The 20865-nt window shown below is 52.2% G+C and overlaps 1 protein-coding gene across 2 annotated transcripts in view; it reads left to right on the top strand.

The window, feature by feature from the left end:
* The first annotated feature begins 1681 nt into the window (after window positions 1-1681).
* Window positions 1682-20865, top strand: part of GPR26 (G protein-coupled receptor 26) — a 41851-nt gene continuing 22667 nt past the window's right edge. For both annotated transcript variants that reach the window (XM_077877311.1, XM_077877310.1), the window contains exons 1-2: window positions 1682-2398; window positions 11689-11802. In XM_077877311.1, the coding sequence (XP_077733437.1) occupies window positions 1731-2398; window positions 11689-11802 (782 nt within the window). In that variant the 5' untranslated portion in view covers window positions 1682-1730. The remainder of the gene's footprint in view (window positions 2399-11688; window positions 11803-20865) is intronic.

Here is a 20865-nt window from a genome sequence, read left to right as displayed (position 1 = left end):
ATGTTTATCAGGTGAGTCTGCCAAACACCAAAGTGTGAGACTCATGGGCCCAATGGTGCCCCCAGAAATGTATTCCTTGATTCATTTACTTTACAGCAGTACATGGACACCTATCTCATGCCAGGGGCTGTGTGTGGGGAGCCTTTGGGAGCAGGAGATGCACAGGTGAACACCTCACTCTCATGTCACACACCAAGTATCTAATGAAGACACCTACCCAACCCTGAATTCTGTGGGCCCCACCAGGGGGGCAAACGATGCATAGACTGCTGGTATTCGGCTCTGTCTCCTCCCCCGGGGAGGCAAGGTTCTGCACACACACCATTATAGATGCTGTCCGCCGGAGCTTTGAAAGGTAAAGAGGGAAACTGGGACTCAGCAAGGTTGCCCAGAGTCCTAGGACAGCAGTGGTGTGGTGGTAAAGGTTCAATCAGGCTCTCAGGGTTGGGGAGGGAAGCCCTGCTCCAGACACTTTCCCTGCAGGGTTTTAGTAGATGGACAGAAGGGCCACCGTCTCTGTGCACCTTCCTGACGGTAGGCTCAGACCTTGCATATCCAGAGTCCCTAAGGCTGCCACCAAGCCATGCCACCCGCCATCCTCCCCTTTTTCTGAAGAGCTTTGGCACATTATGTCATCCAGGTCCTTCATAAATTGGAACTCGCTGTCTCACCAGACCCAGGGCAGATGGTGTGTGGCTGACAGATGGCCGCAGCTGGAACTCAGGCCGGGAATGCTGAGCCACACCACGGCTCTGCCGAGGCTGGCTGTGGACGGACAGGCTGGCCCAAGTGTGCGTGCTCGGAGTCAGATAAAGGGCTCTGCTGGCTGAGGGGATGTCCAGAGGTTGTCCCAGCGAGCCCCGGCATCCCCCCAGCATCCCCCCGCAGACTTGAGCAGCTCTGGCTGGAAGGTGATGGGAAGAGAGCACCACAGGTGCCCTGGAGCCAGGCCCTTGGTCACGCAGGATGGAGGAATGTGCGTTCCTTCGCTCTCAGCCCTCTGGGCCGAGGCAGCCTCCCCGAGTTCCCCCAGCGCAGCCCGGAGAGGGAGGAGCGCCCCCGCCCTGCGAAACTCAGCCCGGCCCTCCACGTCCAGGTCTGGCTGGGCTGCCGCTCGGCCTGGGACAGGTGGGACCGAAGCGTGCAGGTGCCCGGGCAGCCGGCCGTCTTTCTCAGACAGACTTCCTGGACCCAGCCTGTCTCGGACACCCGGAGGGGAGGGCTGGAGGGGCGGGGAGCGACCGGGAGCCAATCACCTGCAGCGGAGCCTTCAGGGCTGGTTCTCTGGGTGTGAGTGTGTGTGTGTGTGCGCGCGTGTGTGTGTGTGTGTGTGTGTGTGTGCGCGCGCGCGCATCAGCGGGGATTTCTGTGATAGCAGCAGCCAGATTCCAGAGAGCGAGAGAAGAGGAGGGGGGAGGACCACGGGAGGGGAGGAGAAAGATTGGGGGTGGGAGAGGCAGACGGAGAGAGCAGCAGCGGGAGAGGGCAGAGGAGCGCAGCCCGGGAGAGCGCGCGGGCGCGGGCGCGGGCGGAACCACAGAGCCGGTGGTTGCGCGGCGGCGGCGGCGGCGGCGGCGGCGGCGGCGGCGGCCCGCGCGTGGAGGGATGGGGTGAGGGCCGCGGGGCGCACGGCGGCGGGGGCCGGGGGGCCGGGGGGGCGCGGGGCGGCGGCGGCGGGGGCGCCATGGCGACGGGTGGCGGGCCCTGAGCGCCCGCGGCGGGCGCGCACCATGAACTCGTGGGACGCGGGCCTGGCGGGGCTGCTGGTGGGCACGATGGGCGTCTCGCTGCTGTCCAACGCGCTGGTGCTGCTGTGCCTGCTGCACAGCGCCGACATCCGCCGCCAGGCGCCGGCGCTCTTCACCCTCAACCTCACGTGCGGCAACCTGCTGTGCACCGTGCTCAACATGCCGCTCACGCTGGCCGGCGTCGTGGCGCAGCGGCAGCCCGCGGGGGACCGCCTGTGCCGCCTGGCCGCCTTCCTCGACACCTTCCTGGCCACCAACTCCATGCTCAGCATGGCCGCGCTCAGCATCGACCGCTGGGTGGCCGTGGTCTTCCCGCTGAGCTACCGCGCCAAGATGCGCCTCCGCGACGCCGCGCTCATGGTGGCCTACACGTGGCTGCACGCGCTCGCCTTCCCCGCCGCCGCGCTCGCCCTGTCCTGGCTCGGCTTCCACCAGCTGTACGCGTCGTGCACGCTGTGCAGCCGGCGGCCGGACGAGCGCCTGCGCTTCGCCGTCTTCACGGGCGCCTTCCACGCGCTCAGCTTCCTGCTGTCCTTCGTCGTGCTCTGCTGCACGTACCTCAAGGTGCTCAAGGTGGCTCGCTTCCACTGCAAGCGCATCGACGTGATCACCATGCAGACGCTCGTGCTGCTCGTGGACATCCACCCCAGGTGAGGGGGGCGCTGGGGGAGGGTGGGAGGGCCCCTGGTGGGAGGTAGGGGGTCCCTGTGCGCCCCCCGACGCCCCAGCGTGCAGCCTCAGGCAGGTCCCTTGGCTGTGGAGCCTCCATTCTTTCTTCGGGAAGCTCAGGTGGAGGTGGGGGGTCGGGACCGGGGCTGCGGGTCTTGAGACAGGGGCTTAGAGCATCCACAAAGCAGGGCCACCAAAAACGTGGGTGAGATGGTATGTACGTTTTGTGAAGCCTCGGAAGAAATTGGCGTCAGGACTTTTTGGATTGCTTATCCTTCTTCCGTGTGTTTGTGGATTCCACCTTAGCCAGCATGCGGAAGGCAGGCAGTGGTCTCTGCTGGCTGCTTGAGTCCTTTAAAAGGCTCCACGCGGGCCCTGGGAGTGTGGCTTAGGCGCCCGGGAAGCCCCTCGAGAGCTCTTGGAGTGAGAATGTGCTGCTCTTCTGGGTCTTTCCTTTCTCTGGTGTCTGATGCTGCCTCTGTCTCCTGATCCTGTGTGTGAGAGAGTCCTCGGGCTGCACCTTCCTCTGTGGGTCCTGAAAGGAGCATCTAAGGGAGCTGGAGGAGGGGGGATGTCTCTTCCCGCCCTCGCCAAATGGCACTGTCCTGCGTCTCCCAGACTTGGAGGTCGGAGGCCCCTGCAGAGGGGCAGTATCACCCACAGGGCTCCTGGCACAAAACCTGCCCACACCACCTCCCGCTCACCTGGCTGCCGTCTGAGAAAGGCAGGTTGGGGTGGGCAGTTCAGGTGCAGGTACCCCCTGGGAACTCACACCATCCCCTGGAGCATCTCCGGGAATAAAGGAAGACACTCTTAGCTGAGGTGTCCTGAGCTCACCTGGGTTTTCCTTATGAGGCTAACAAATCAAGGAAGGAAATGGCTGGTGGTGTCTCTAAGGACTGTTCTTCTGTATCTCAACGTCCCAGGGAAGGGCAGGCTTCCCTTCTGTCACCCAGGATCCTACGGTACCGGGCTTTGGCTTCCAGATGGCACAGAAAGTGAGGTAGACAGAGAGCTCCTCGAGGAAGGGGGGGGCCTGGGGGCAGTGAGAGGGAGCTGGGTCCTTAGCATGCGAATGCCCCTCCCTGCCCAGGGAGAAGCAAGCTCATGGCTGAGGGGGACAGACCGGATGTATCGGTCGGAGCAAGGGTTCATTCAATGTGAGTCATTTCTGCCCATGAGCAACAGAAAGAAGAGCCCTTAAACTTCACTGTGTCTGCACGTGCAGAGGGAGGCATGTGTGCGTTCATTGTTTCTCCCCAGAATGACCCTTCCTCATTACGTGCTGGGCCAAAGCTTCCAGCCTTCCAGTCTTCTCCATGGGATCATGGACAGTGTGTTATATGAATGACCAATAGCACAAGGACACCAGGGCATATGAACAGTCGCGTGTGTTCATGTGTAAACTGCATGTCTAACGAACGGGCCAGCACATGTGCACCTGTCACAGGTGACATGCATGCACACACTGCCCACAAAGATCTGGGCTCACTCCCTGCCCGTGTCTGTTTATGGTTCAGTGTCGCTTATGGTAATATTGTGCAGTCACAACTGCATCTCCCGGGGTGTGGGGACCTTGCTTTAGAAGGTGCATCCCTAGGACTTGACGGGGGCTCTTTTAGAAGCAATAGGCAATGTTGCTGAACAACCAGGACTAGAAGGATTCCTATCGGGGGCCCTCCCACCAGGAGTCTAAGCAGAGAAGGGGTTGAGCCAGGAAAGGAATCAGCTCTCATTCAGACCAGTCACAAATCCCATCCGTGCTGCCCATCCATGTTCCAGAACAGGAGTCAGCCCATTTGGGATATAGGGCCGTCTCCACTCTTGCACAACTTGCAAATCTGTCACCGACTCCAGGCCGCTGCTCTGCTGCCCTCCAGTCTCCTCTGTTCCCTCTGTTCCCCTCTGGGGGAACCCTGACCTCTTCTAAGCCCCAGGATGCTTTCAGGAGCCCCTTCTCCCAGTGCCATGGGTCCCTGGGGCACCAAGGAACAGCACTAGTCTGCACCGGGGAGGGGAAAGGCTGCTGAGGCAGGGATGGCCCCCGGCCAGTTCAGACAGGCTCCGCTGGCAGAGGGCTGGCCTGAGGTGACAACATAATGGGCAGCTGTGACAGCACTGTCCCTTCAGTGAACCCAGCCTGCCTTCTGTGCGGAGTCGGGTCCCCAGAGCAAGAGGGTGGGTATTGGGCCACAGAGGAGGGCACCAGCTTCCTGACAGCTGATCCACAGCCTGTTTTCTTGGCAGCCCCAAACTCTTCCTCCCCACAAATGAGAAATTGCGATCTAGCTCTGTCGGATGGAGAAGGCTGCCCCTCGAACGTCCAAGCCCTAGGCACCAAGGCTCTAGAAAGATCAGCCAAGGCTCCTGGGCTGGTTTGGTGCTGACAGCCAGGGGCACCTGGGGATCAGCAGAAACCAGGCCTCCTTATCTGGACAGCCAGGGCAGCAGGTGGAGTCTTTGCTTGCTGGAAGTTTTCTTTAACAGCCACCACACTAATGGCCTCCTGGGACTTAATTAGAAGGGACCGTTCTGAGTTCCCTGAGGCCCAGGGCGACGTTTGTCAGAAAGCTCCCTGTCAGTGTCTGCTCTTCCCACAGAGTGTTTAATGCCGCGAGAGGCAGGCTGGACTCCTTTGTTTCAATACTGCCAGGGACCCTCTGTTTTAAATTAAATCTGTCCTGAGAGGCATTCCCCACTCCCATCTTCCTGAGGTGGCTTTCCAAGTTGCGACATGCATAAAGCAATTAGGAATTGCTAATATTTTTTCCCACCTGGTCCTCCAACTGCTCAGTTTGCTACATTCTGTTCTCCCAAACCATAGCTCCGAACTAGGAATAGTGGGTCCTCTCTCTGGTGCTGCCAGAGGCATGGGCTTTCACCTGCGTGGGACATAGGTGGGGCGTCGGGGCACCAAGGTGGCCTCCCTGCTCTCCCGGGCCAGCTGGGGGTCCGCTGCTCGCTGGCATGGGTCTGTGATTTCAGTTGGTGAAGCACACTCCTCCTTGTGACCAGGGTCTACTGAGGGTTGGCTAGGTGCCCGCCCCAGGGGGCGTCCGAGCTGTGGCATTGGAGATGGAAGGGCCCACGGAGACAACCTCACTGTGCCCTTGGCTTTACAGGGGAGGAAATTGGGAGACCCGGGGAAGGAGGGGAGGCCACTTGCTTAATTTAACAGATCAAGGATGTGGCTCGAGCCAAAATGTGTGCCCCGTTCTGCCCCTAAGATTTATGGATGGGACAAAAGTGCAAATAGAGGCTCACCATCTATATAAATATTTAGAAGTTCTAAATTAAGCCTACAAACTGTTAAATGAAATATGTTCTGTCCTCCTACCTTGACAAGTATACATTTATAATGCGCTGCAAGGCTGGGTTCAAATTTAGACTTCTCGGGCTCCGTGGAGTTCAGCCCCGTCCACGGTGGGGGGCGCCGAGCACACAGCCCCTGCCTCTCCTCCCAGCCCTGGCTCTACCCAGCAAGGCAAGGAGCCTCCCCCCTCAGCCTCAAGCCGAGCACACATGGCCCTGTCCACCCTCGGGGAGATTGCCTGTTCACATCCTAGAAGCAGGATCGAGGCATCTAGGGGGGAGTTCTGTGTTCCGCGTACTTGGGGCCTGATCTAGAATGGGTGACGTGGGCTCTGGGTGGGCACGTGAAGTCTTCAGCTCGTGGGGAGGGGCATCGTCCCCTCACCGTCCAGGGCCCAGCACAGGGCCCCCCTCTTGTGAGATCTGAGGACACGAATTTTCACACTAGTGTCCTGACCCCAAACTCAAGGTCTACTCCCCCATTGGTCAGCCTGTTCCCTTGCCTTTTGTTTTGTTCTTTTAAAAGCCAGGAAACAAATCTGGATTACCCTGGGAACACTTGGAGCATGCGCTCTGGACCGTCTGCAGTCATCTGGGGCCCATTCAGGGCTCAGACCATTGTGTTGGGCCTGGAGGTGTCTGGGACTGGAAGATATTGGCCGTGATTGCCTCATTTATTCACTTCAGATATTCCCAGCCTTCTCTGTCCCCTCTGCCATTTATTGACGCCTACCAGGGAACATCTCTTTGGCCCCACATGTCACAATGCCAGAAAAGCTGTCTCTTTGTCACAGGGAAGCTCTGTGCCCTGCGGCAGCCCTCGGGAACCCCCACGCTGATGTGCTTGCTTGTACTCTGGTCGAATGTTGCTGGCCAAGGGAAATTGGAGCCCCTCACCCTATGAATCTACAGATTCAGCCTATAAGTCTGAGGACTCCTGCTGCTACTCCTGTGCCCAGAAATATCTGGAGAATGCATTAGTGTGGCTAGATGCAGCTTGCTTCTTGCTCTGGGATCCTGTGGAGGGCAGTGGGATCTGGGGGAGATACCCCAGATCCTGAAGTCAGGAGTCCTGGTTCTGTCCTGAACTCATTGTGGGACCCTGGGCATGGCATAAACCCTGCTGGCCCTCTGTGTCCTCATCTGCAAATCAAACTGTAGCTCACAGGGCTACAAGATTTCAAAGAGCTCAGTTTTGCAAAGCTATGGTGGGGGAAAAATGAGAGCAAGCGCGGAGTGATTTTATTATTTTGTTCCGGGTGCAGGTAAGCTGCTCTCATATTGTGCTTAACAATAATGATAAGCAAGAGGGTTGCATGGCCGCCCTGCCCTCCTTCTGACATCCTCCGGCCTCACCTGGAAATCAGGAGAGCTCTGGGCAGGGGAGATGGATCCATCTTCTTGCAGGTGTTCAGGGAAGAAGCAGTGTGGTTCCTGACCAGGAGCGCCAGTAATGGGGCGCTGGCTCTTCCAGCATCTCACTCTCTAGGGGAGGGGGGCCCATTGCTCTCTGCTTTGAGCCTCATTTTCTCCGTCTGTGAGCTGGGTTGGGTAGATGAGGGGGTTCCCCATACTACACGTGACTGTGTGACTGTGGGGTCTAGCCAGTCTGTCTCAGAGCAGAGACATGACTAGGCCCACGTGGATGCTAACCCAGACACAACATCTATCCCAGACCCCCATGGTATGCCAGGAGTCATTAAGACAGCTTCCACTGGGTTCCTGGAGGCCAGAGAAGGTCACAGAGCCAGCGCAAGAGTCAGGAGTCAGCTCAGACCTCCTCTGGAACAGCCCTTGGTTGCAGCTATTTCTTCCTGTCTGTCTCTCACAAATGCACAGGGCAGAAAGAAAAACGTTTGCAATGGGAGGGAGCCCTGTGGTTTTGGAGTTCAAGATAGTACTGGAACATAGTAATTGTTCAATAAACATGTTGAATAGATTATCATCACGGTTGTTATTTATTGAGGGCTGAGTCAGGCACTGTCCTAGGTACATTTTGGATGTTCATCTCAGTAAGACCCTATGAGATAGATAGTCTTAGAACTATCATTTTATTTTATTTTTTATTTATTTATTTTTTTTAGAACTATCATTTTAGAGATGAGGAGGCTGATGAACAGAGAGGTTGTATAATTTGCCTAGAGCCACGCAGAAATTAAATGGTGGAGCCTGGGTTTGAATCCAGAAGCCGGGCTCTGGTGCCACATGCTTCCTATCACACCATTAACAAAAAAGGACTCCAGGCTAGTGGAAGCTTTCATGGCCTTTCATCCATCGACAAGACTTGCTTTATTCAATCGGCTCAAGGTTTCTAAGGCTCACTTTAAAAAGTCTGTTTCAGAACAGGTTTCTCCCATCATCTCTTTTGAGGAGGTCACTTAAATGATTGAGACTTAATTTTCTAAGATGTCTTTTTAAGGGTTCATCACTTTGTACAACACACACTGATTAGGGGGTTTCTGGATGTTAGATGTTGAGCTTTGCACTGCGGGCAGCCACAGATATAACATGTCTGCAGAGAGCTTGTGATTTAATTCTTCCTCCTGTACAAAGCTTTGCAAGAACAGTTAAAATTATTCCCCATAGATTTTTACAGTGTACAGTCATGACGTTGATCATTCTAGCCTGCACAGCGTCTACTTTATTCTTGTAGGGTCACTGAAAAGTGTCTGTTTATCCTCCCAAAGACCTCCGAAGCTTTTACCAGTATCTGCTTTTAAGTCTGCATTGTGTCATTAAGGGAGGACTATCTGGCGCAGCAGGGAGAGGGGAGACAACTGGGTGGTCAGCTCCTCGGCGGTGAGCTCAGTCCCTGCGGAGGGTGCCGGAGGGAGCTCCTCACTCCTCAAGAGCTTGGGACCTGATGAGTGATTTTTGTCCCTGACAAATGGTAGCTCCAGTTATGGCTATTATGAAATTCCCCGTGGATCAATGATGAACCAGATTCAGAGAGATTAAGTGACTTCCCCAAGGCCACATAGCAAGGAGGGCAGAGCTCGGACTAGGGCATCTAATCCAGAGCTCTTTCACTCATTAAGGTTATTCTAAAGCATCTGAGAAATGGACAACATCGTCAGGGTCACAGATTGGAGGGGGGCCCAGTGCCATCATCACCTTCCTTGGGGTACCCTTGTTTAGGCATTTATATGAATTCCGTGCCTTTTTTTTAGGAGAGGCCTAGAATGCTCTACCTCTCATGGGGTGAGTGTGCTGCGATGGCTCAGGACACCCAGCTCATGTCCCAAATCTCTAGCAATTCTCAACTCAATTACATGAATGTTTTGGGGGAAATAATATTTTTTTTAAATAAGAAGGTTTTTTTTTAATTTTTATTTATTTATGATAGTCACAGAGAGAGAGAGTGAGAGAGAGGCAGAGACATAGGCAGAGGGAGAAGCAGGCTCCATACACCGGGAGCCCGATGTGGGATTCGATCCTGGGTCTCCAGGATCGCGCCCTGGGCCAAAGGCAGGCGCCAAACTGCTGCACCACCCAGGGATCCCTGGGGGAAATAATATTAAAACAAATGGGCCTATGTTATGGAGAAAATACCAAACATGCTGCGCCCTAGGGTGATCATAGTCCTGGTTTGCCAAGTACTGATAGGGCTCTCCTAGGACACAGGACTTTGAGTTTTAAAATAGGATAATCTCAGGCAAACCAAGATAAATTGGTTATTTCACTGCACCCAGACCTCTTGTGAGGACCTGTACCTTCTCTCCACACCCATCCATATCATGCACACGTCACAGGAGCCAGAAGACATTGGTAGAAGACTCTGCAGAGACCCAAGTATAAATAGAGAGCAAGGAGATTAAGACTGACGTTTGCTGTGTGACCTCAGGCATAACCCCCCAGTCCTCCTGTTCCATCAGCTGTATTCTTCAGGTTTTCTGGATAAGATGATGCCCTGGTGCCTCCCAAAGGGTTTGTGAAGAGTCCCCTCCCTCCACACACACACGCACACTAGTTGGGAGATGACACTGAAGCCTCCAGAGTCAGATGGCCTGGGTTCAGATCCTGCCATCACCTAGGGGGACCAACTGTCCTGGTTTGCTCTAGGTGGAGGGGGTTCTCAGATGTGGGACTTTCCATTTTAAAACAGGGCCAGTCCCATGCAAAGCATCCAGGATGCAAGACTTTTAGTGCTAAAACCAGGACAGTCCCGATTACCCAGGACAAGTTGGTCATCCTATCACCACTCACCACTACTCACCAGCTGTGTGGCCTTGAGCAAGTTGCTTAACCTCTCTGTGCCTCATCTGCTTATCCAAAAAAAAATAAAAAATAAAATAAAATAAAGATTATAGTTGTATCAGTCCTCAATATATAAAGATGTTGAGAGCCTCAAATAAACCGACACCCATGAACCTCCATCAAAGTATCTAAAATGGGATGGATTAGTCTCAAGAAATGTGAGTTGTTATTAATATTAGTTATTAGAAATGAATTAGTAATGTGATTTCATTTTAATAATTTTACAACTAGTGTGAAACCTGTTTATACCAAACCAAACTCCAGCTCCCAATTCTACATTTCAAGTCAAGCAGGAAAAGTCCTGCAAGAATTTCAGGGGCCTTCAATCTAATCTAATGTGGAATTGTCCATCTGCAATCAGAAATATGGTGAAGAAGAGTTCTGATTCGGTGTTAAGATGATAGTCCTTGTGGAAGGAAGGGGAGGCTGCCCTGGCATTAATGCTGCCTGTGAACCCGGCTCATGCACATTCTCTCCACTCCTTGCCTTCCTTGAACAGGCTGGCCTAAATTTGGAGTGAGGTCTCTGCAGCACAATGGGCCTCATTCTTGCCAGATTATCTCCACTTCCTGGGCAACTCAGTCTGTGGTCTTTCTCCTTGTTCATTTTTGGAATGATGTGATTTATTTTAAAAATAAACAGCAGAAACACCTGCTGACATGGAAACCCATGGGTTGGAGCACGTGGAACCTTGTGGCTGGACCTGCCCCTTGGGCTCTGACAGTGGCAATGGACAGCTCGCTGGTGCTCATGAATTACCCTGTGGCTACAGGAAAGGGTGGCATGAACCACTTCTCTCAGTTGGTGGGAGATGTGAGTTCTTGAAAGGCCCTGGAGCAAGTCGAGTCAGGATGAGGATGTGGTTAGAAGCATAGGCAGCAAGCTCCTGATTCCATCCTCAAAGCTGTGTCCCTGATTTCCCAGAGACCTGGGAGTCTTAGCTTCACTGAGCTTGGTCCCTGAAGGAACCAAGTGACTTCACCCTGTGACCCCATAAGATAAGGTCTGTAGCTCCAGACAGGGCTGAGGCTTTGGGATGGAAGACACAGCGCTGAAGGCTGGAGGAAAGGAATCCCCGTGCCACCCTGCATGCACGGAGTCCGTGTCACCCCAGGTAGAAAGGACCAGCTTCTGAGAAACACACACAAGGGTTCAAATCCTGTCTCCATTTACCAGCTGAGCAAACCATTTGGCTTCACTGAGCTCATACTCTTCATTGTAAAACAGGGGAGGGAAAAACCCACCTGGCAGGTAAAACCCACCCGGCAGGATGAATATCAGTAAAGACGAGAATTAGATTTACTACTTAGAGAATGTGGACTCTGGGGCTGGCATACAGCAGGTGACCAGTGGAGTTCTGAATAGTAATAGTGAGAATTTATATTTCTTTCCACTTGGGCACCATGCTAATTGCTTTATGTGCTTTATGCATTGAATGCATTTCATGCATCTGTGTGCTTTTTGCATTTAATTCTCAAATGAGCCTCTGGGGGCATTTTATTATATGACCATGTACATTTTATGGATGACACTGAGGCTTGGCAATGCCATGCACATGTCCAAACTCATGTATGTGTCCCAGGCCACGCACCTACGGCCAGGACTCGACCTCGGGTCTCCCTGGCTCTTCCCTGAGTCCCTGCACTCACAGCCCTGCCTGTGTTCGTTGATAGCAAGTCGTCTTCCTCTCTCTCATGCACAGTGTGCGGGAACGCTGTCTGGAGGAGCAGAAAAGGAGGCGGCAGCGGGCTACCAAGAAGATCAGCACCTTCATAGGGACCTTCCTCGTATGCTTTGCACCCTATGTGATCACCAGGTGAGCCCGACCAGCGGGACTTGGGTTTGGGAGGGCAAATCAGGGCCCGTGTGACCTGAAATGGTCACCGACCTCTCTTGGATGCAGGTTTCCAGCAGGTGACAGTGAACTTGACAGGTTTGGTGAGAGTGGTGAGAAGCACATGCTTTTTCTCTCTGGCCCTCGGAACCAGAAGGATGGAAATGATTCCCCACCTTGATTCCCAAATCACATCATCTAACCCTTTAGCCTCAGCCCCAGCCCCAAGAGGCCCCAAAGGAAGGGAAACGGGAGAATGAAGGGAGGAAGACGCCCTGCCCTGGTTGGGTTACTACTGCCCATCAAGCACGGTGTGGCCTCACCCCCAGGCGTTCTCAGCCTGGACACCCTGGTCCACAGCAGGTGCCACCTGCCCTCTGCACAGAGAGCAGGGAGCCCACTCTGTGCCCAGCCAGGTAGGCTTGCCTATCCCACCGCTCTGGGGAGCTCCTGCCTATTAGCCAGGAGCCTGCCACCTTCACTCCCATCCGCCCCCCGCAACCTCATCATGCTGCAAGTTGCAGCTCGCTGGCCACAGGGCTGTGCATTCCAAAAGCCACCCTGCTCTACCTGCAGGATTTCTCTCTTGTGCTTTAGCCAGAAAAAAAGCATCATCCCATCAGTTTTGCACACTGGAGGGGGGAAAAAGACTCACAACTCTATATCCAAAATGGCTTAACTATTTGGGAAGCTGACAATAAAAAGAGACTTTGGTGTTTGATTAGGAGGTGGATGTTGAGCCAGGGAGGTGGGATCTACATATGTGTGTGTGTGTATGTGTGTGTGTGTGTGAGAGAGAGAGAGAGAGAGAGAGAAATTGGAAAAAACACAGCCAGCATCCCAGCATCCTCAGCTGGCAGGGGGAAAGACTCCTGCCTGGCTGTCCACCCCAGGGTGGCCTTGCCTGCTCTGGGGAGGAGGAGCCCATGGTAGCCAAGTGTCTCCGTCCATCCTTGTCCTGAGCTGACATCTGATGCCCTGTAGAAAGCTATCTGCTTCATTTGGTGCAGGAGAACATCTGTCCCCCCCTCCTAGGGGCCCTGCCGATGTGCAGACAGTGAGCCTGGCTCCTCCACGACAGCCCCCGTCTCTTCTCCTCTGGGAGCATCTTCCACTGTCTCTTCACAGCTGCTTCCTCTGGCGGAAATCTCACTTTGCATGTAGGCCTTAGGACGGTCTGCAGGTCCCTGCATAGGTCTGATCTGGGCAGAGCACAGCCATGTTCTTCCTTCTAGAACTGTCCACTAGACCTCAGCACTGCTGACATTTTGGTGGAACTCCCCTTGTGGTGGGGCTGCTCTGTGCCTTGTAGGTGTTCGCAGCACGGTGTCTTCTACCCACTGCTCACCACTACTTCCCTCCTGCTCCCCGCTTAACAACTAGAAATGTCTTCAGACACTGCCCTGGGGACCAGTGTCACCCCTGGTGGAGAACCCTTGGTCTAGATGCACTGCATCCAGGCAGGATGCCAGAGTTTGCATGGATCAGGTTTTCCAGGGGACATGAAGCCCAGGCAGTAACAGGAAGGTGGGTTTCTGTTGCCGTCGAGGGCTGAGGGGGCCGGGCCACAGGGTGGTTACAGCACGGGCTCTGGAACATGCCCACCTGGGCTCAAACCACAGCTGCACTTCCTCCTGCTGTGTGACCTTGGGCCACTGATGTCACCTCTCTGAGCCTCTGGCTTCCCATTGAAATAAACAGTGCCTGCCCCTTAGGGTTGTTTGAGGATTGGAGGGCTTGGAGCATAGGGACGTGGGCAGCACAGTGGATGACGTCGGTGGTTGGCACTCCGTCCCTCGTACTTGTAGCCACACCTGGGCCAGCCTGTGACTGGGTGGTTCGTGCAGGGAGGGGATTAAATCCAAGGAGGCATGAAGCATCAGGTGGGGAGAGCAGGCAGACGCCTCTCCTCTCAGATCCCACAGGGAAGGGGACCGGTGGGCTAATGACGGGAACTTGAACCCTCAGAGGAGAATAGGTAATGTGGCTCCAGCTTTAAACTATCGGATTTTTCTCTGGTTTAATCTCATTTCCCAACAAAATTTCCTTTTTTTTTTTTTTTTCTGATTATAGCTTGGTTCCTCTAATGGTGCCCAGAAAATAACGTTTCAGTAAAATTGATGGTAGATTCAGAATGCAATATGTTCCCTCCAAATGGATTTGATGCATTTGGGGTTTTTAAAAATATTCGCAAAACTGTTCATCTTTTATGGGGATGAATGGCAACGTACTAAGGAGGAAAAGCTATGTCCAGAAAACCTCATATATACAAAATACGGCTTTGGTGAAGCCACTCCTAGCCCCGCTGCCACCACCTAGCCAGCTCCTGCCTTGATTTTCTTTTCTTTCTTTTCTTTTCTTTTCTTTTCTTTTCTTTTCTTTTCTTTTCTTTTCTTTTCTTTTCTATTCTTTTCTTTTCTTTTTTTTCTTTTTTTTCTTTTCTTTTCTTTTCTTTTCTTTCTTTTCTTTTCTTCTTTTTGAGGGGTGGTGGTGACAAATTTTAATTTTATTTTTCTATTGAAGTATATACAGTGTTATATTAGTTTCAGGTGTATAATATTCAATAACTCTACACATTTCTCAGTGTTTGTCATGATATGTGTAGTCTTGATCCCCTTTATTTCACTCATTCCCCCCACCCATCCCCCACCCACTGCTCCCCTCTGGCAACCACCACTTTGTTCTTTATATTTCAGAGTCTGTTTTTTTTTCTCTCTCTTTTTTCTTTGTGTTTTTTTTTGTTTTGTTTCTTAAATTCCACATATGAGTGAAATCATAAGATATTTGTCTTTCCCTCACTGACTTGTCTCACTGAGCATTATATTCTCTAGTTCCATCCATGTGGTTGCAAATGGCAAGATTTCATTCTTTTTATTTATGGCTGTACTATTCCATTGCATATACACTACATCTTCTTTATCCGTTCAGCAGTCAGTGAACACTTGGGCTGCTTCCGTATCTTGGCTATTATAAATAATGCTGCCATAAACAGAGGTGTTTATATCTTTCCAAAGTAGTGTTTTTATTTTCTTTGGGATATATACCCGGTAGTGGAATTACTGGATCATACAGTAATTCTATTTTTAATTTTTTTGAGGAACTTCCACACTATTTCCCACAGTGGCTGCACCAGTTTGCATTCCCACCAACACTATACAGGGTGGGGGGTTGTCGTTTTTTCTCCGCATCCTCACCAACACTTGTTATCTCTTGTGTTTTTAATTCCAGCCATTCTGACAGGTGTGAGGTGATACCGCATTGTGGTTTTGATTTGCATTTCCCTGATGATGAGTGATGTTGAGAGTCTTCTCATGTGTCTGTTGCCCATCTGTTTGTCTTCTTAGGAAAAATGCCTATTCATGTCCTCAGCCCATGTTTTAATTGGGTTATTTGTTCTTCCTGTATTGAGTTGTAGAAGTTCTTTTTATATTTTGAATATTAACCCCTTTTTGGATATGTCATTTATAGATATCTTCTCCCATTCTGTGGATTGCCTTGTCACTCTGTTGATGGTTTCCTTTGCTGTGCAGAAGCTTTTTATTTTGGTGTAGTTCCAATAATTTAATTTTGCTTTTGTTTCCCTTGCCTGAGGAGACAGATCTAGAAAAGTGTTTTTACGGCTGATGTCAGAGAAATTACTGCCTGTGTTTTCTTTTAGGAATTTTATGGTTTCAGGTCTGACATTTAGGTCTGTAATCCATTTTGAGTTTATTTTTGTGAGTGGTGTAAGAAAGTGGTCCAGTTTCATTCTTTTGCATGTGGCTGTTCAGTTTTCCCAGCACCATTTACTGAAGATACTCTCTTTTCCCCACTGCCACCAGCCCACCTGGCTCCTGTCTTGGCTTTCTTGTGTGAACAAAGGAACCATCCAAAGCAAACCTCATGAAATATGCAAACATTCCCTCCTTTCATTTCAGCACACATTTTTCTAGCACCTTTTCTGTCCAGAGCATAAAAAAGACCCTGTAGAGGAGGCATGGGTTGGTGAGGTCCTGTAGAAGGCCCCCTCGGTGGGGACACTGACCCTGTAGATATGGCTCTCTCACCCAGACAAAACACCATGTCATGCCATCCGACAGGGATTAGGGTCCAGTAGTTCTGAGGCAAGAGCGAGGTCTCTCAGCTGGAGCTTCCTGGACGAGGCTTGTGAAGGGGATTTGGTTATGCTGGAGGGACAATCCAAGCAGAAGGAACAGCATGAGCCAGGTTTATAGCCCTAGGTGGTGTTCACCAGTCACAGATTCCTTTAGAGCATTTGAACATGGCCTCTCTAAATTGAAAGCACTGTCAGCACTGTAGGTGTAAAATGCACACTGGACTTCCATGGCTTGAATATATACAGTTTTGTATTGATCCCATAGTGAATGGTGATATCTTGGATTAAATAAACTATACAATTAAAATTAATTTCACCTGCACCTTTTCACACCTGTGGCTTGCCTTCTCTTCCTGCTGGGCAGCCCTGGTCTGTAGTCAGAGAGGCCTGAGGTATGAGATGTCCTGACGCTCTTTCTCCCAGCACCATCTTGTCCGTGACCCCTAGCTGCTTATATTACCCATCCTTCACTGACCAGGAAGCCCTTGGAGCCCCCATCCCTGCTGCGCTGCCAGAGTGCTCAGAATTTTCTGCCTCACTTCCTTCTCTGTCCAGTGTCCTACTCAATATCAGAGTTTATCTAGGAGCATCTCTGGAGTGGCCAAATCACTGTCGCCCTCCACCACATCAGGGGCACTGAGGCAGAGGCTCTTGGAGGACTTGAATGAGGGCACATCAGGCAGGGAGGGCAGTTGATGGCTGGCAGACAGTCCCCTTGGAATTATACTCCTCTTAGAACCACCTGCCCCATCCATACCTCTCCAGTGACTGAGAGGAGAAGAGATCCTGAGGAGGGGTTTAGTGTTTATGGTCACTGGAGGCCCCAGGCACATCCCAGGGAGATGGGCATATGCCAGCGTGTTCATCACATGCAGGGAGTTCTCTGGGCTCCAGGTGTGTGCTGGGCATGGTCAGAGAAGATCACCAAGGCTCGTCAAATGACTATGTTGTACTAGGATTCTCCAGAGAAACAGACAAGTAGGATAGATTAGTAGGTAGATAGATACATAGATGAGAGATGATAGATAGATGATAGATAGATAGATAGATAGATAGATAGATAGATAGATAGATAGAAGAGAGAGAGTCTGAGTAGTCCCACAATCTGCCCTCTGTAAGCCAGAAACTCTGGAAATCTGAAGGCCCCACTACCTGGGAGAGCTAGTGGTAAAAGTCCTGACCCCAAGGGCTAGAGAAGCTGAGATGAGATATTCCAGCTTAATCAGTGAGGCAGAGAAAAAGGGGGTGAATTCCTCTTTCCTCTGACTCTGGCTCTGTTCAAGTCCTCAGTGGATTGGCTGAGGCCTACCCAGTTGGGGAGGGCAATTCACTTTACTGAGTCCACTGATTCAGATGCTAAGTGCATTTGGAAAGAATGTTTAATTGAGGCACCTATGGCCAGTCAAGCTGACACATGACATTAAACCATCATCACACAGTACTCATGGGCTCAGACCAGCTGACTGCCCCTCAGCAGGCCTTATGGAGAGCCATTCTGCCCTGAGACAGGCAAAATCTCAGGCAACAGGGCAGGGGTGGGCCCTGGAGGGTTCCAGAGCTCAGGAGGAAGGAGTCACCTCCTTGTTCACCCAGCACAGGGTCTCCTGGCGGCAGTAAGCATCTGTGTGTCTCTCCAACCGCCAAGTGCTTGGCTGATGATGGTTCAAGTGAATTGAGCTCAGCAGCAGTCTGGACCCTAAAGAGGCAACCAGAATCTCAGACAGGTGTGAACTTGCCAGGGGTCAGGTTCCTGAGGTGTGGGGTTCCCAGCTTCATGAAGGTTCAGAAGTACCAGGAGGCAGCGTGTAGGGCAAGGTGGGCCCATGAGCTAGGGGTTACGTTCTGGCAACAGGTTAGCTGGGCCGATGTGGCTGTGCCTTCCGAGCCCTTTATAGTTTGTTCGCGTGTTATCTTCCTGGAGCCTACAGCACTCCCAAGGGTGGGCTGGGCAAGCCATGGGAGCTGCACTCTGCAGATGGGGGAACTGAGGCACAGAGAGGGAAGGAAATGCAGAAGTCATCGGTTATCAAGGCACAGGGAGCTGGGAAGCCTGAGCCCAGCCTTGGACAGGCACCGAGCAGCCTCAGGGACTCTCCCAGATGCAGCACCCACTTGCTCTTCTCTGCCTCGCTCCTGTGCATGGAAATGACAGTCAAAACCACTGAGGCAGCAACTGGCAGATCCTGTGGGATTCAGAGAGAAACAGCTAAGAGCCAGCTCTGTCTTAGAAACAAATCCGGGTAAGTCCCCCTCTGTGCCTGGACCGGTGCCACCGTCCACACCTGCATAACATCCCCATTTCATCCTGAGGCTCAGATACTGTTCTAGCCTCGCCCGATGCAGTCAGTGACTCGGCCGGGGTTCCAGCTCGGGTCAGCCTGGAAGCAAAGCCCGTGCACGGGGTCTTGTGCTGCGCCCCTCTGCACTGCACCCCTCTGTTCTCCCCTGAGAACACAGTGGCTCCTGCTCTCCTCCCAGAAGGAAGTAGGAAGGCACCCTGTGCTGTGACCCGCGGACAACCAGAAAGACACAGTTTGGGGGATGGTTGGGAGCAAGGTGTCCCCGTGTCGCTTAAACACGACACTGAACTGCTGCGGGGAAGCCATTTGCCGCCACCCTGCAGTGCCTGCCTAGCCACAGGACTTACTACTTTCACCCAGTCCCACCTTATAAATGGGGACGCGGGCAAGAAGGTGGGTCCGCATCAGGACCACCGTGGTGAACGCCGGAAGCTGGCAGAGTAGGAGAGGGGAAGGGGCTTCTGCTGTCACCTCTGCCACCTTTTAGAGCTGATCAAGGAGATCTGGCTGGCTGGGAGGGGGTCCCCACCATTCGCATCTGCCTAATAACTTTCTTAGATGGGAAAGCATCATTCTTGGGTCAAGAACCATTCAGGCCTTCAAATCGGTTCTCCAGCTTCCCTTCTTAGAGACCATGAAGTCTTTAGAACCACACCTGTCACCTGTTGTTGGACACCTGTAACGCACCTGGGAGGTACCAGTACACACCTGATTGTACCTGGTACAGCTCTCCTGAAAGGTAAGTATGGGAATCATCATCTTACAGAGCTTCAGAGAGGTGAAATGAGTTACCCAAGGTCACAAGAGTAGCAACTGGCAGAATGAAGGGTTAAAGGTCAAGGTCAAGCGTATTGGCAATCGTTTAGCCTAGCCACCATGCTCCATCTCCAAAGCCTGGGGCCTAGGCAACTGGAAATACAGAGATGCCCACCTACAGGGTGGATACCTGTCTGGCTTCTTATGCCCAAGCATCTTATGCCGTCACCATCTGTGGGTGAATGCAGACATAGCACCGGGGTCCTAGGGGTAAAGGCAGGTAGAAGAGGTGGTAGGTTCTCATGGGGTTACCGCTGACCACCTGGCTGATAGCAGCTTGGATAGACCTGGAGTAAGGCCCAGAGGCCATTAACTCTGGCAGTAGACTTGGTTGGCACAGTGCCTGATGATACAGCAAATACCTTTCAGAAAGGCAGTTCTACCAATTGTACCAACCAAAGAGCCACTTGCACCTGCACCTGAGGGGCTTGTCACGTCACCGTGGAAAACATTTGGAAATCTCCACCTTCACTCTTGAGAGGAGTCACTGCCTTCTACTATGCACTCATACCGACTCCCGTGTCCTTAGAGCCCTGAGGGGTCACATTTGACTTTTTCCAAGTGTCTGAACAGGATCTGAAGATCCGCAACAGATTCTCATCCAAGAGCTCTAATTAAATTTTTCTGAATTAAAATTCACATGTCTAGAAGCATTCGTAAGGCTATTATCTCTGCAGCAACATATGCTTACGAATAATTATGGTTGTCCCAAATCACCAGAGTGCGGCTTTGAGGCATTAGTGAATCTGACAGCACCATTGTTATGGCTTTTCAAAGTCATGGAATTATGTAGATGGCAGAGGGGTTTAATATGCAGGTGATTGTCCGGTGTTCATATTCTTTTAATAAAACGCCTTCCATTCTAATGTCTCATGAAAATGTAAATTGTCAGCTTATTACTTACAGGTCTTCAAATGCACAAACCAAGTTCTCCAGGAGTCTTAGGAAGGCATCAGGCTGGCTTCCCAAAGAATGTTCTGTGGCCCATGTGTCCTTTGGTGCACAGCGTGTGTGTGTGTGTGTGTGTGTGTATGTGTGTGTATACCCATGCGTGTGTGTGCGCACGGCAGCGGGAGGAGGAGAGATGATGGGGGTACGGAAGGTGTACAGACTGGGCACTAATTTACTACTTTACACGCAAGAGTTGAAGGTAAAGGTCTTTGTACCCTGGAACTGAGTCGAGGAGTGAGGGGGGACAGCCTGGTCACTGGCGCCTACAGCCCAGGCTTCAAATGCTGGTTTTTCCATGTTCAGGCTACGTGGCCTTGGTACATCACTGCGCCATGGGGCCTCCTCTGAACAGTAGGGCGAACACGGTGAGGGGTTTTGTCCCCTTCACAGTGTTTGTGAAGCGGCCATCAAAGCCCTGAGCCCCAGGGGACCCAGAAGGGTTGCTTGGTCTATGGCTGCTGTATTACTGGTCTTGCCCTCACCCCAGAACACCCCAGTTTCTCTGGAGATTCTCACTGTCAACCAGAATGGAGACACTGGTCGCTCTGAAGGTTCAGAAATGTCTCGGCCTTCTGGCAAAAGTACCCCCATCCTCCCTCCAGGGACCAGGACCACCAGGCTGCTGGGCCAGGATGACACCTGGGGGTGGGGGCTTCCCTGCCTCATCATCCCTGTGCTGTGACAGCCAGCACAGACACCTGCCAGTGACCAGGATCAGAGGGCTTTCTGCTGAGAGAAGAGCATGGCTTTCTGGAAGAATTTCCCTCAACAAATACAGGGCAAAGGGGTACAGAAGTGGGGCCGGGCAGGTCAGACTGGAGGAGTGAGGGGGGAATCACCCCGAGTCAGAAAAACTCCCGTCTCTGCGCTCTGCTTCTAATG

Source organism: Canis aureus, chromosome 29 (assembly GCF_053574225.1).
Source record: "Canis aureus isolate CA01 chromosome 29, VMU_Caureus_v.1.0, whole genome shotgun sequence".
In the NCBI taxonomy this organism is placed as follows: domain Eukaryota; kingdom Metazoa; phylum Chordata; class Mammalia; order Carnivora; family Canidae; genus Canis; species Canis aureus.
The sequence above is the reverse complement of the archived record's forward strand: the minus strand, read 5'-3'. Positions and strand labels throughout refer to the sequence as shown.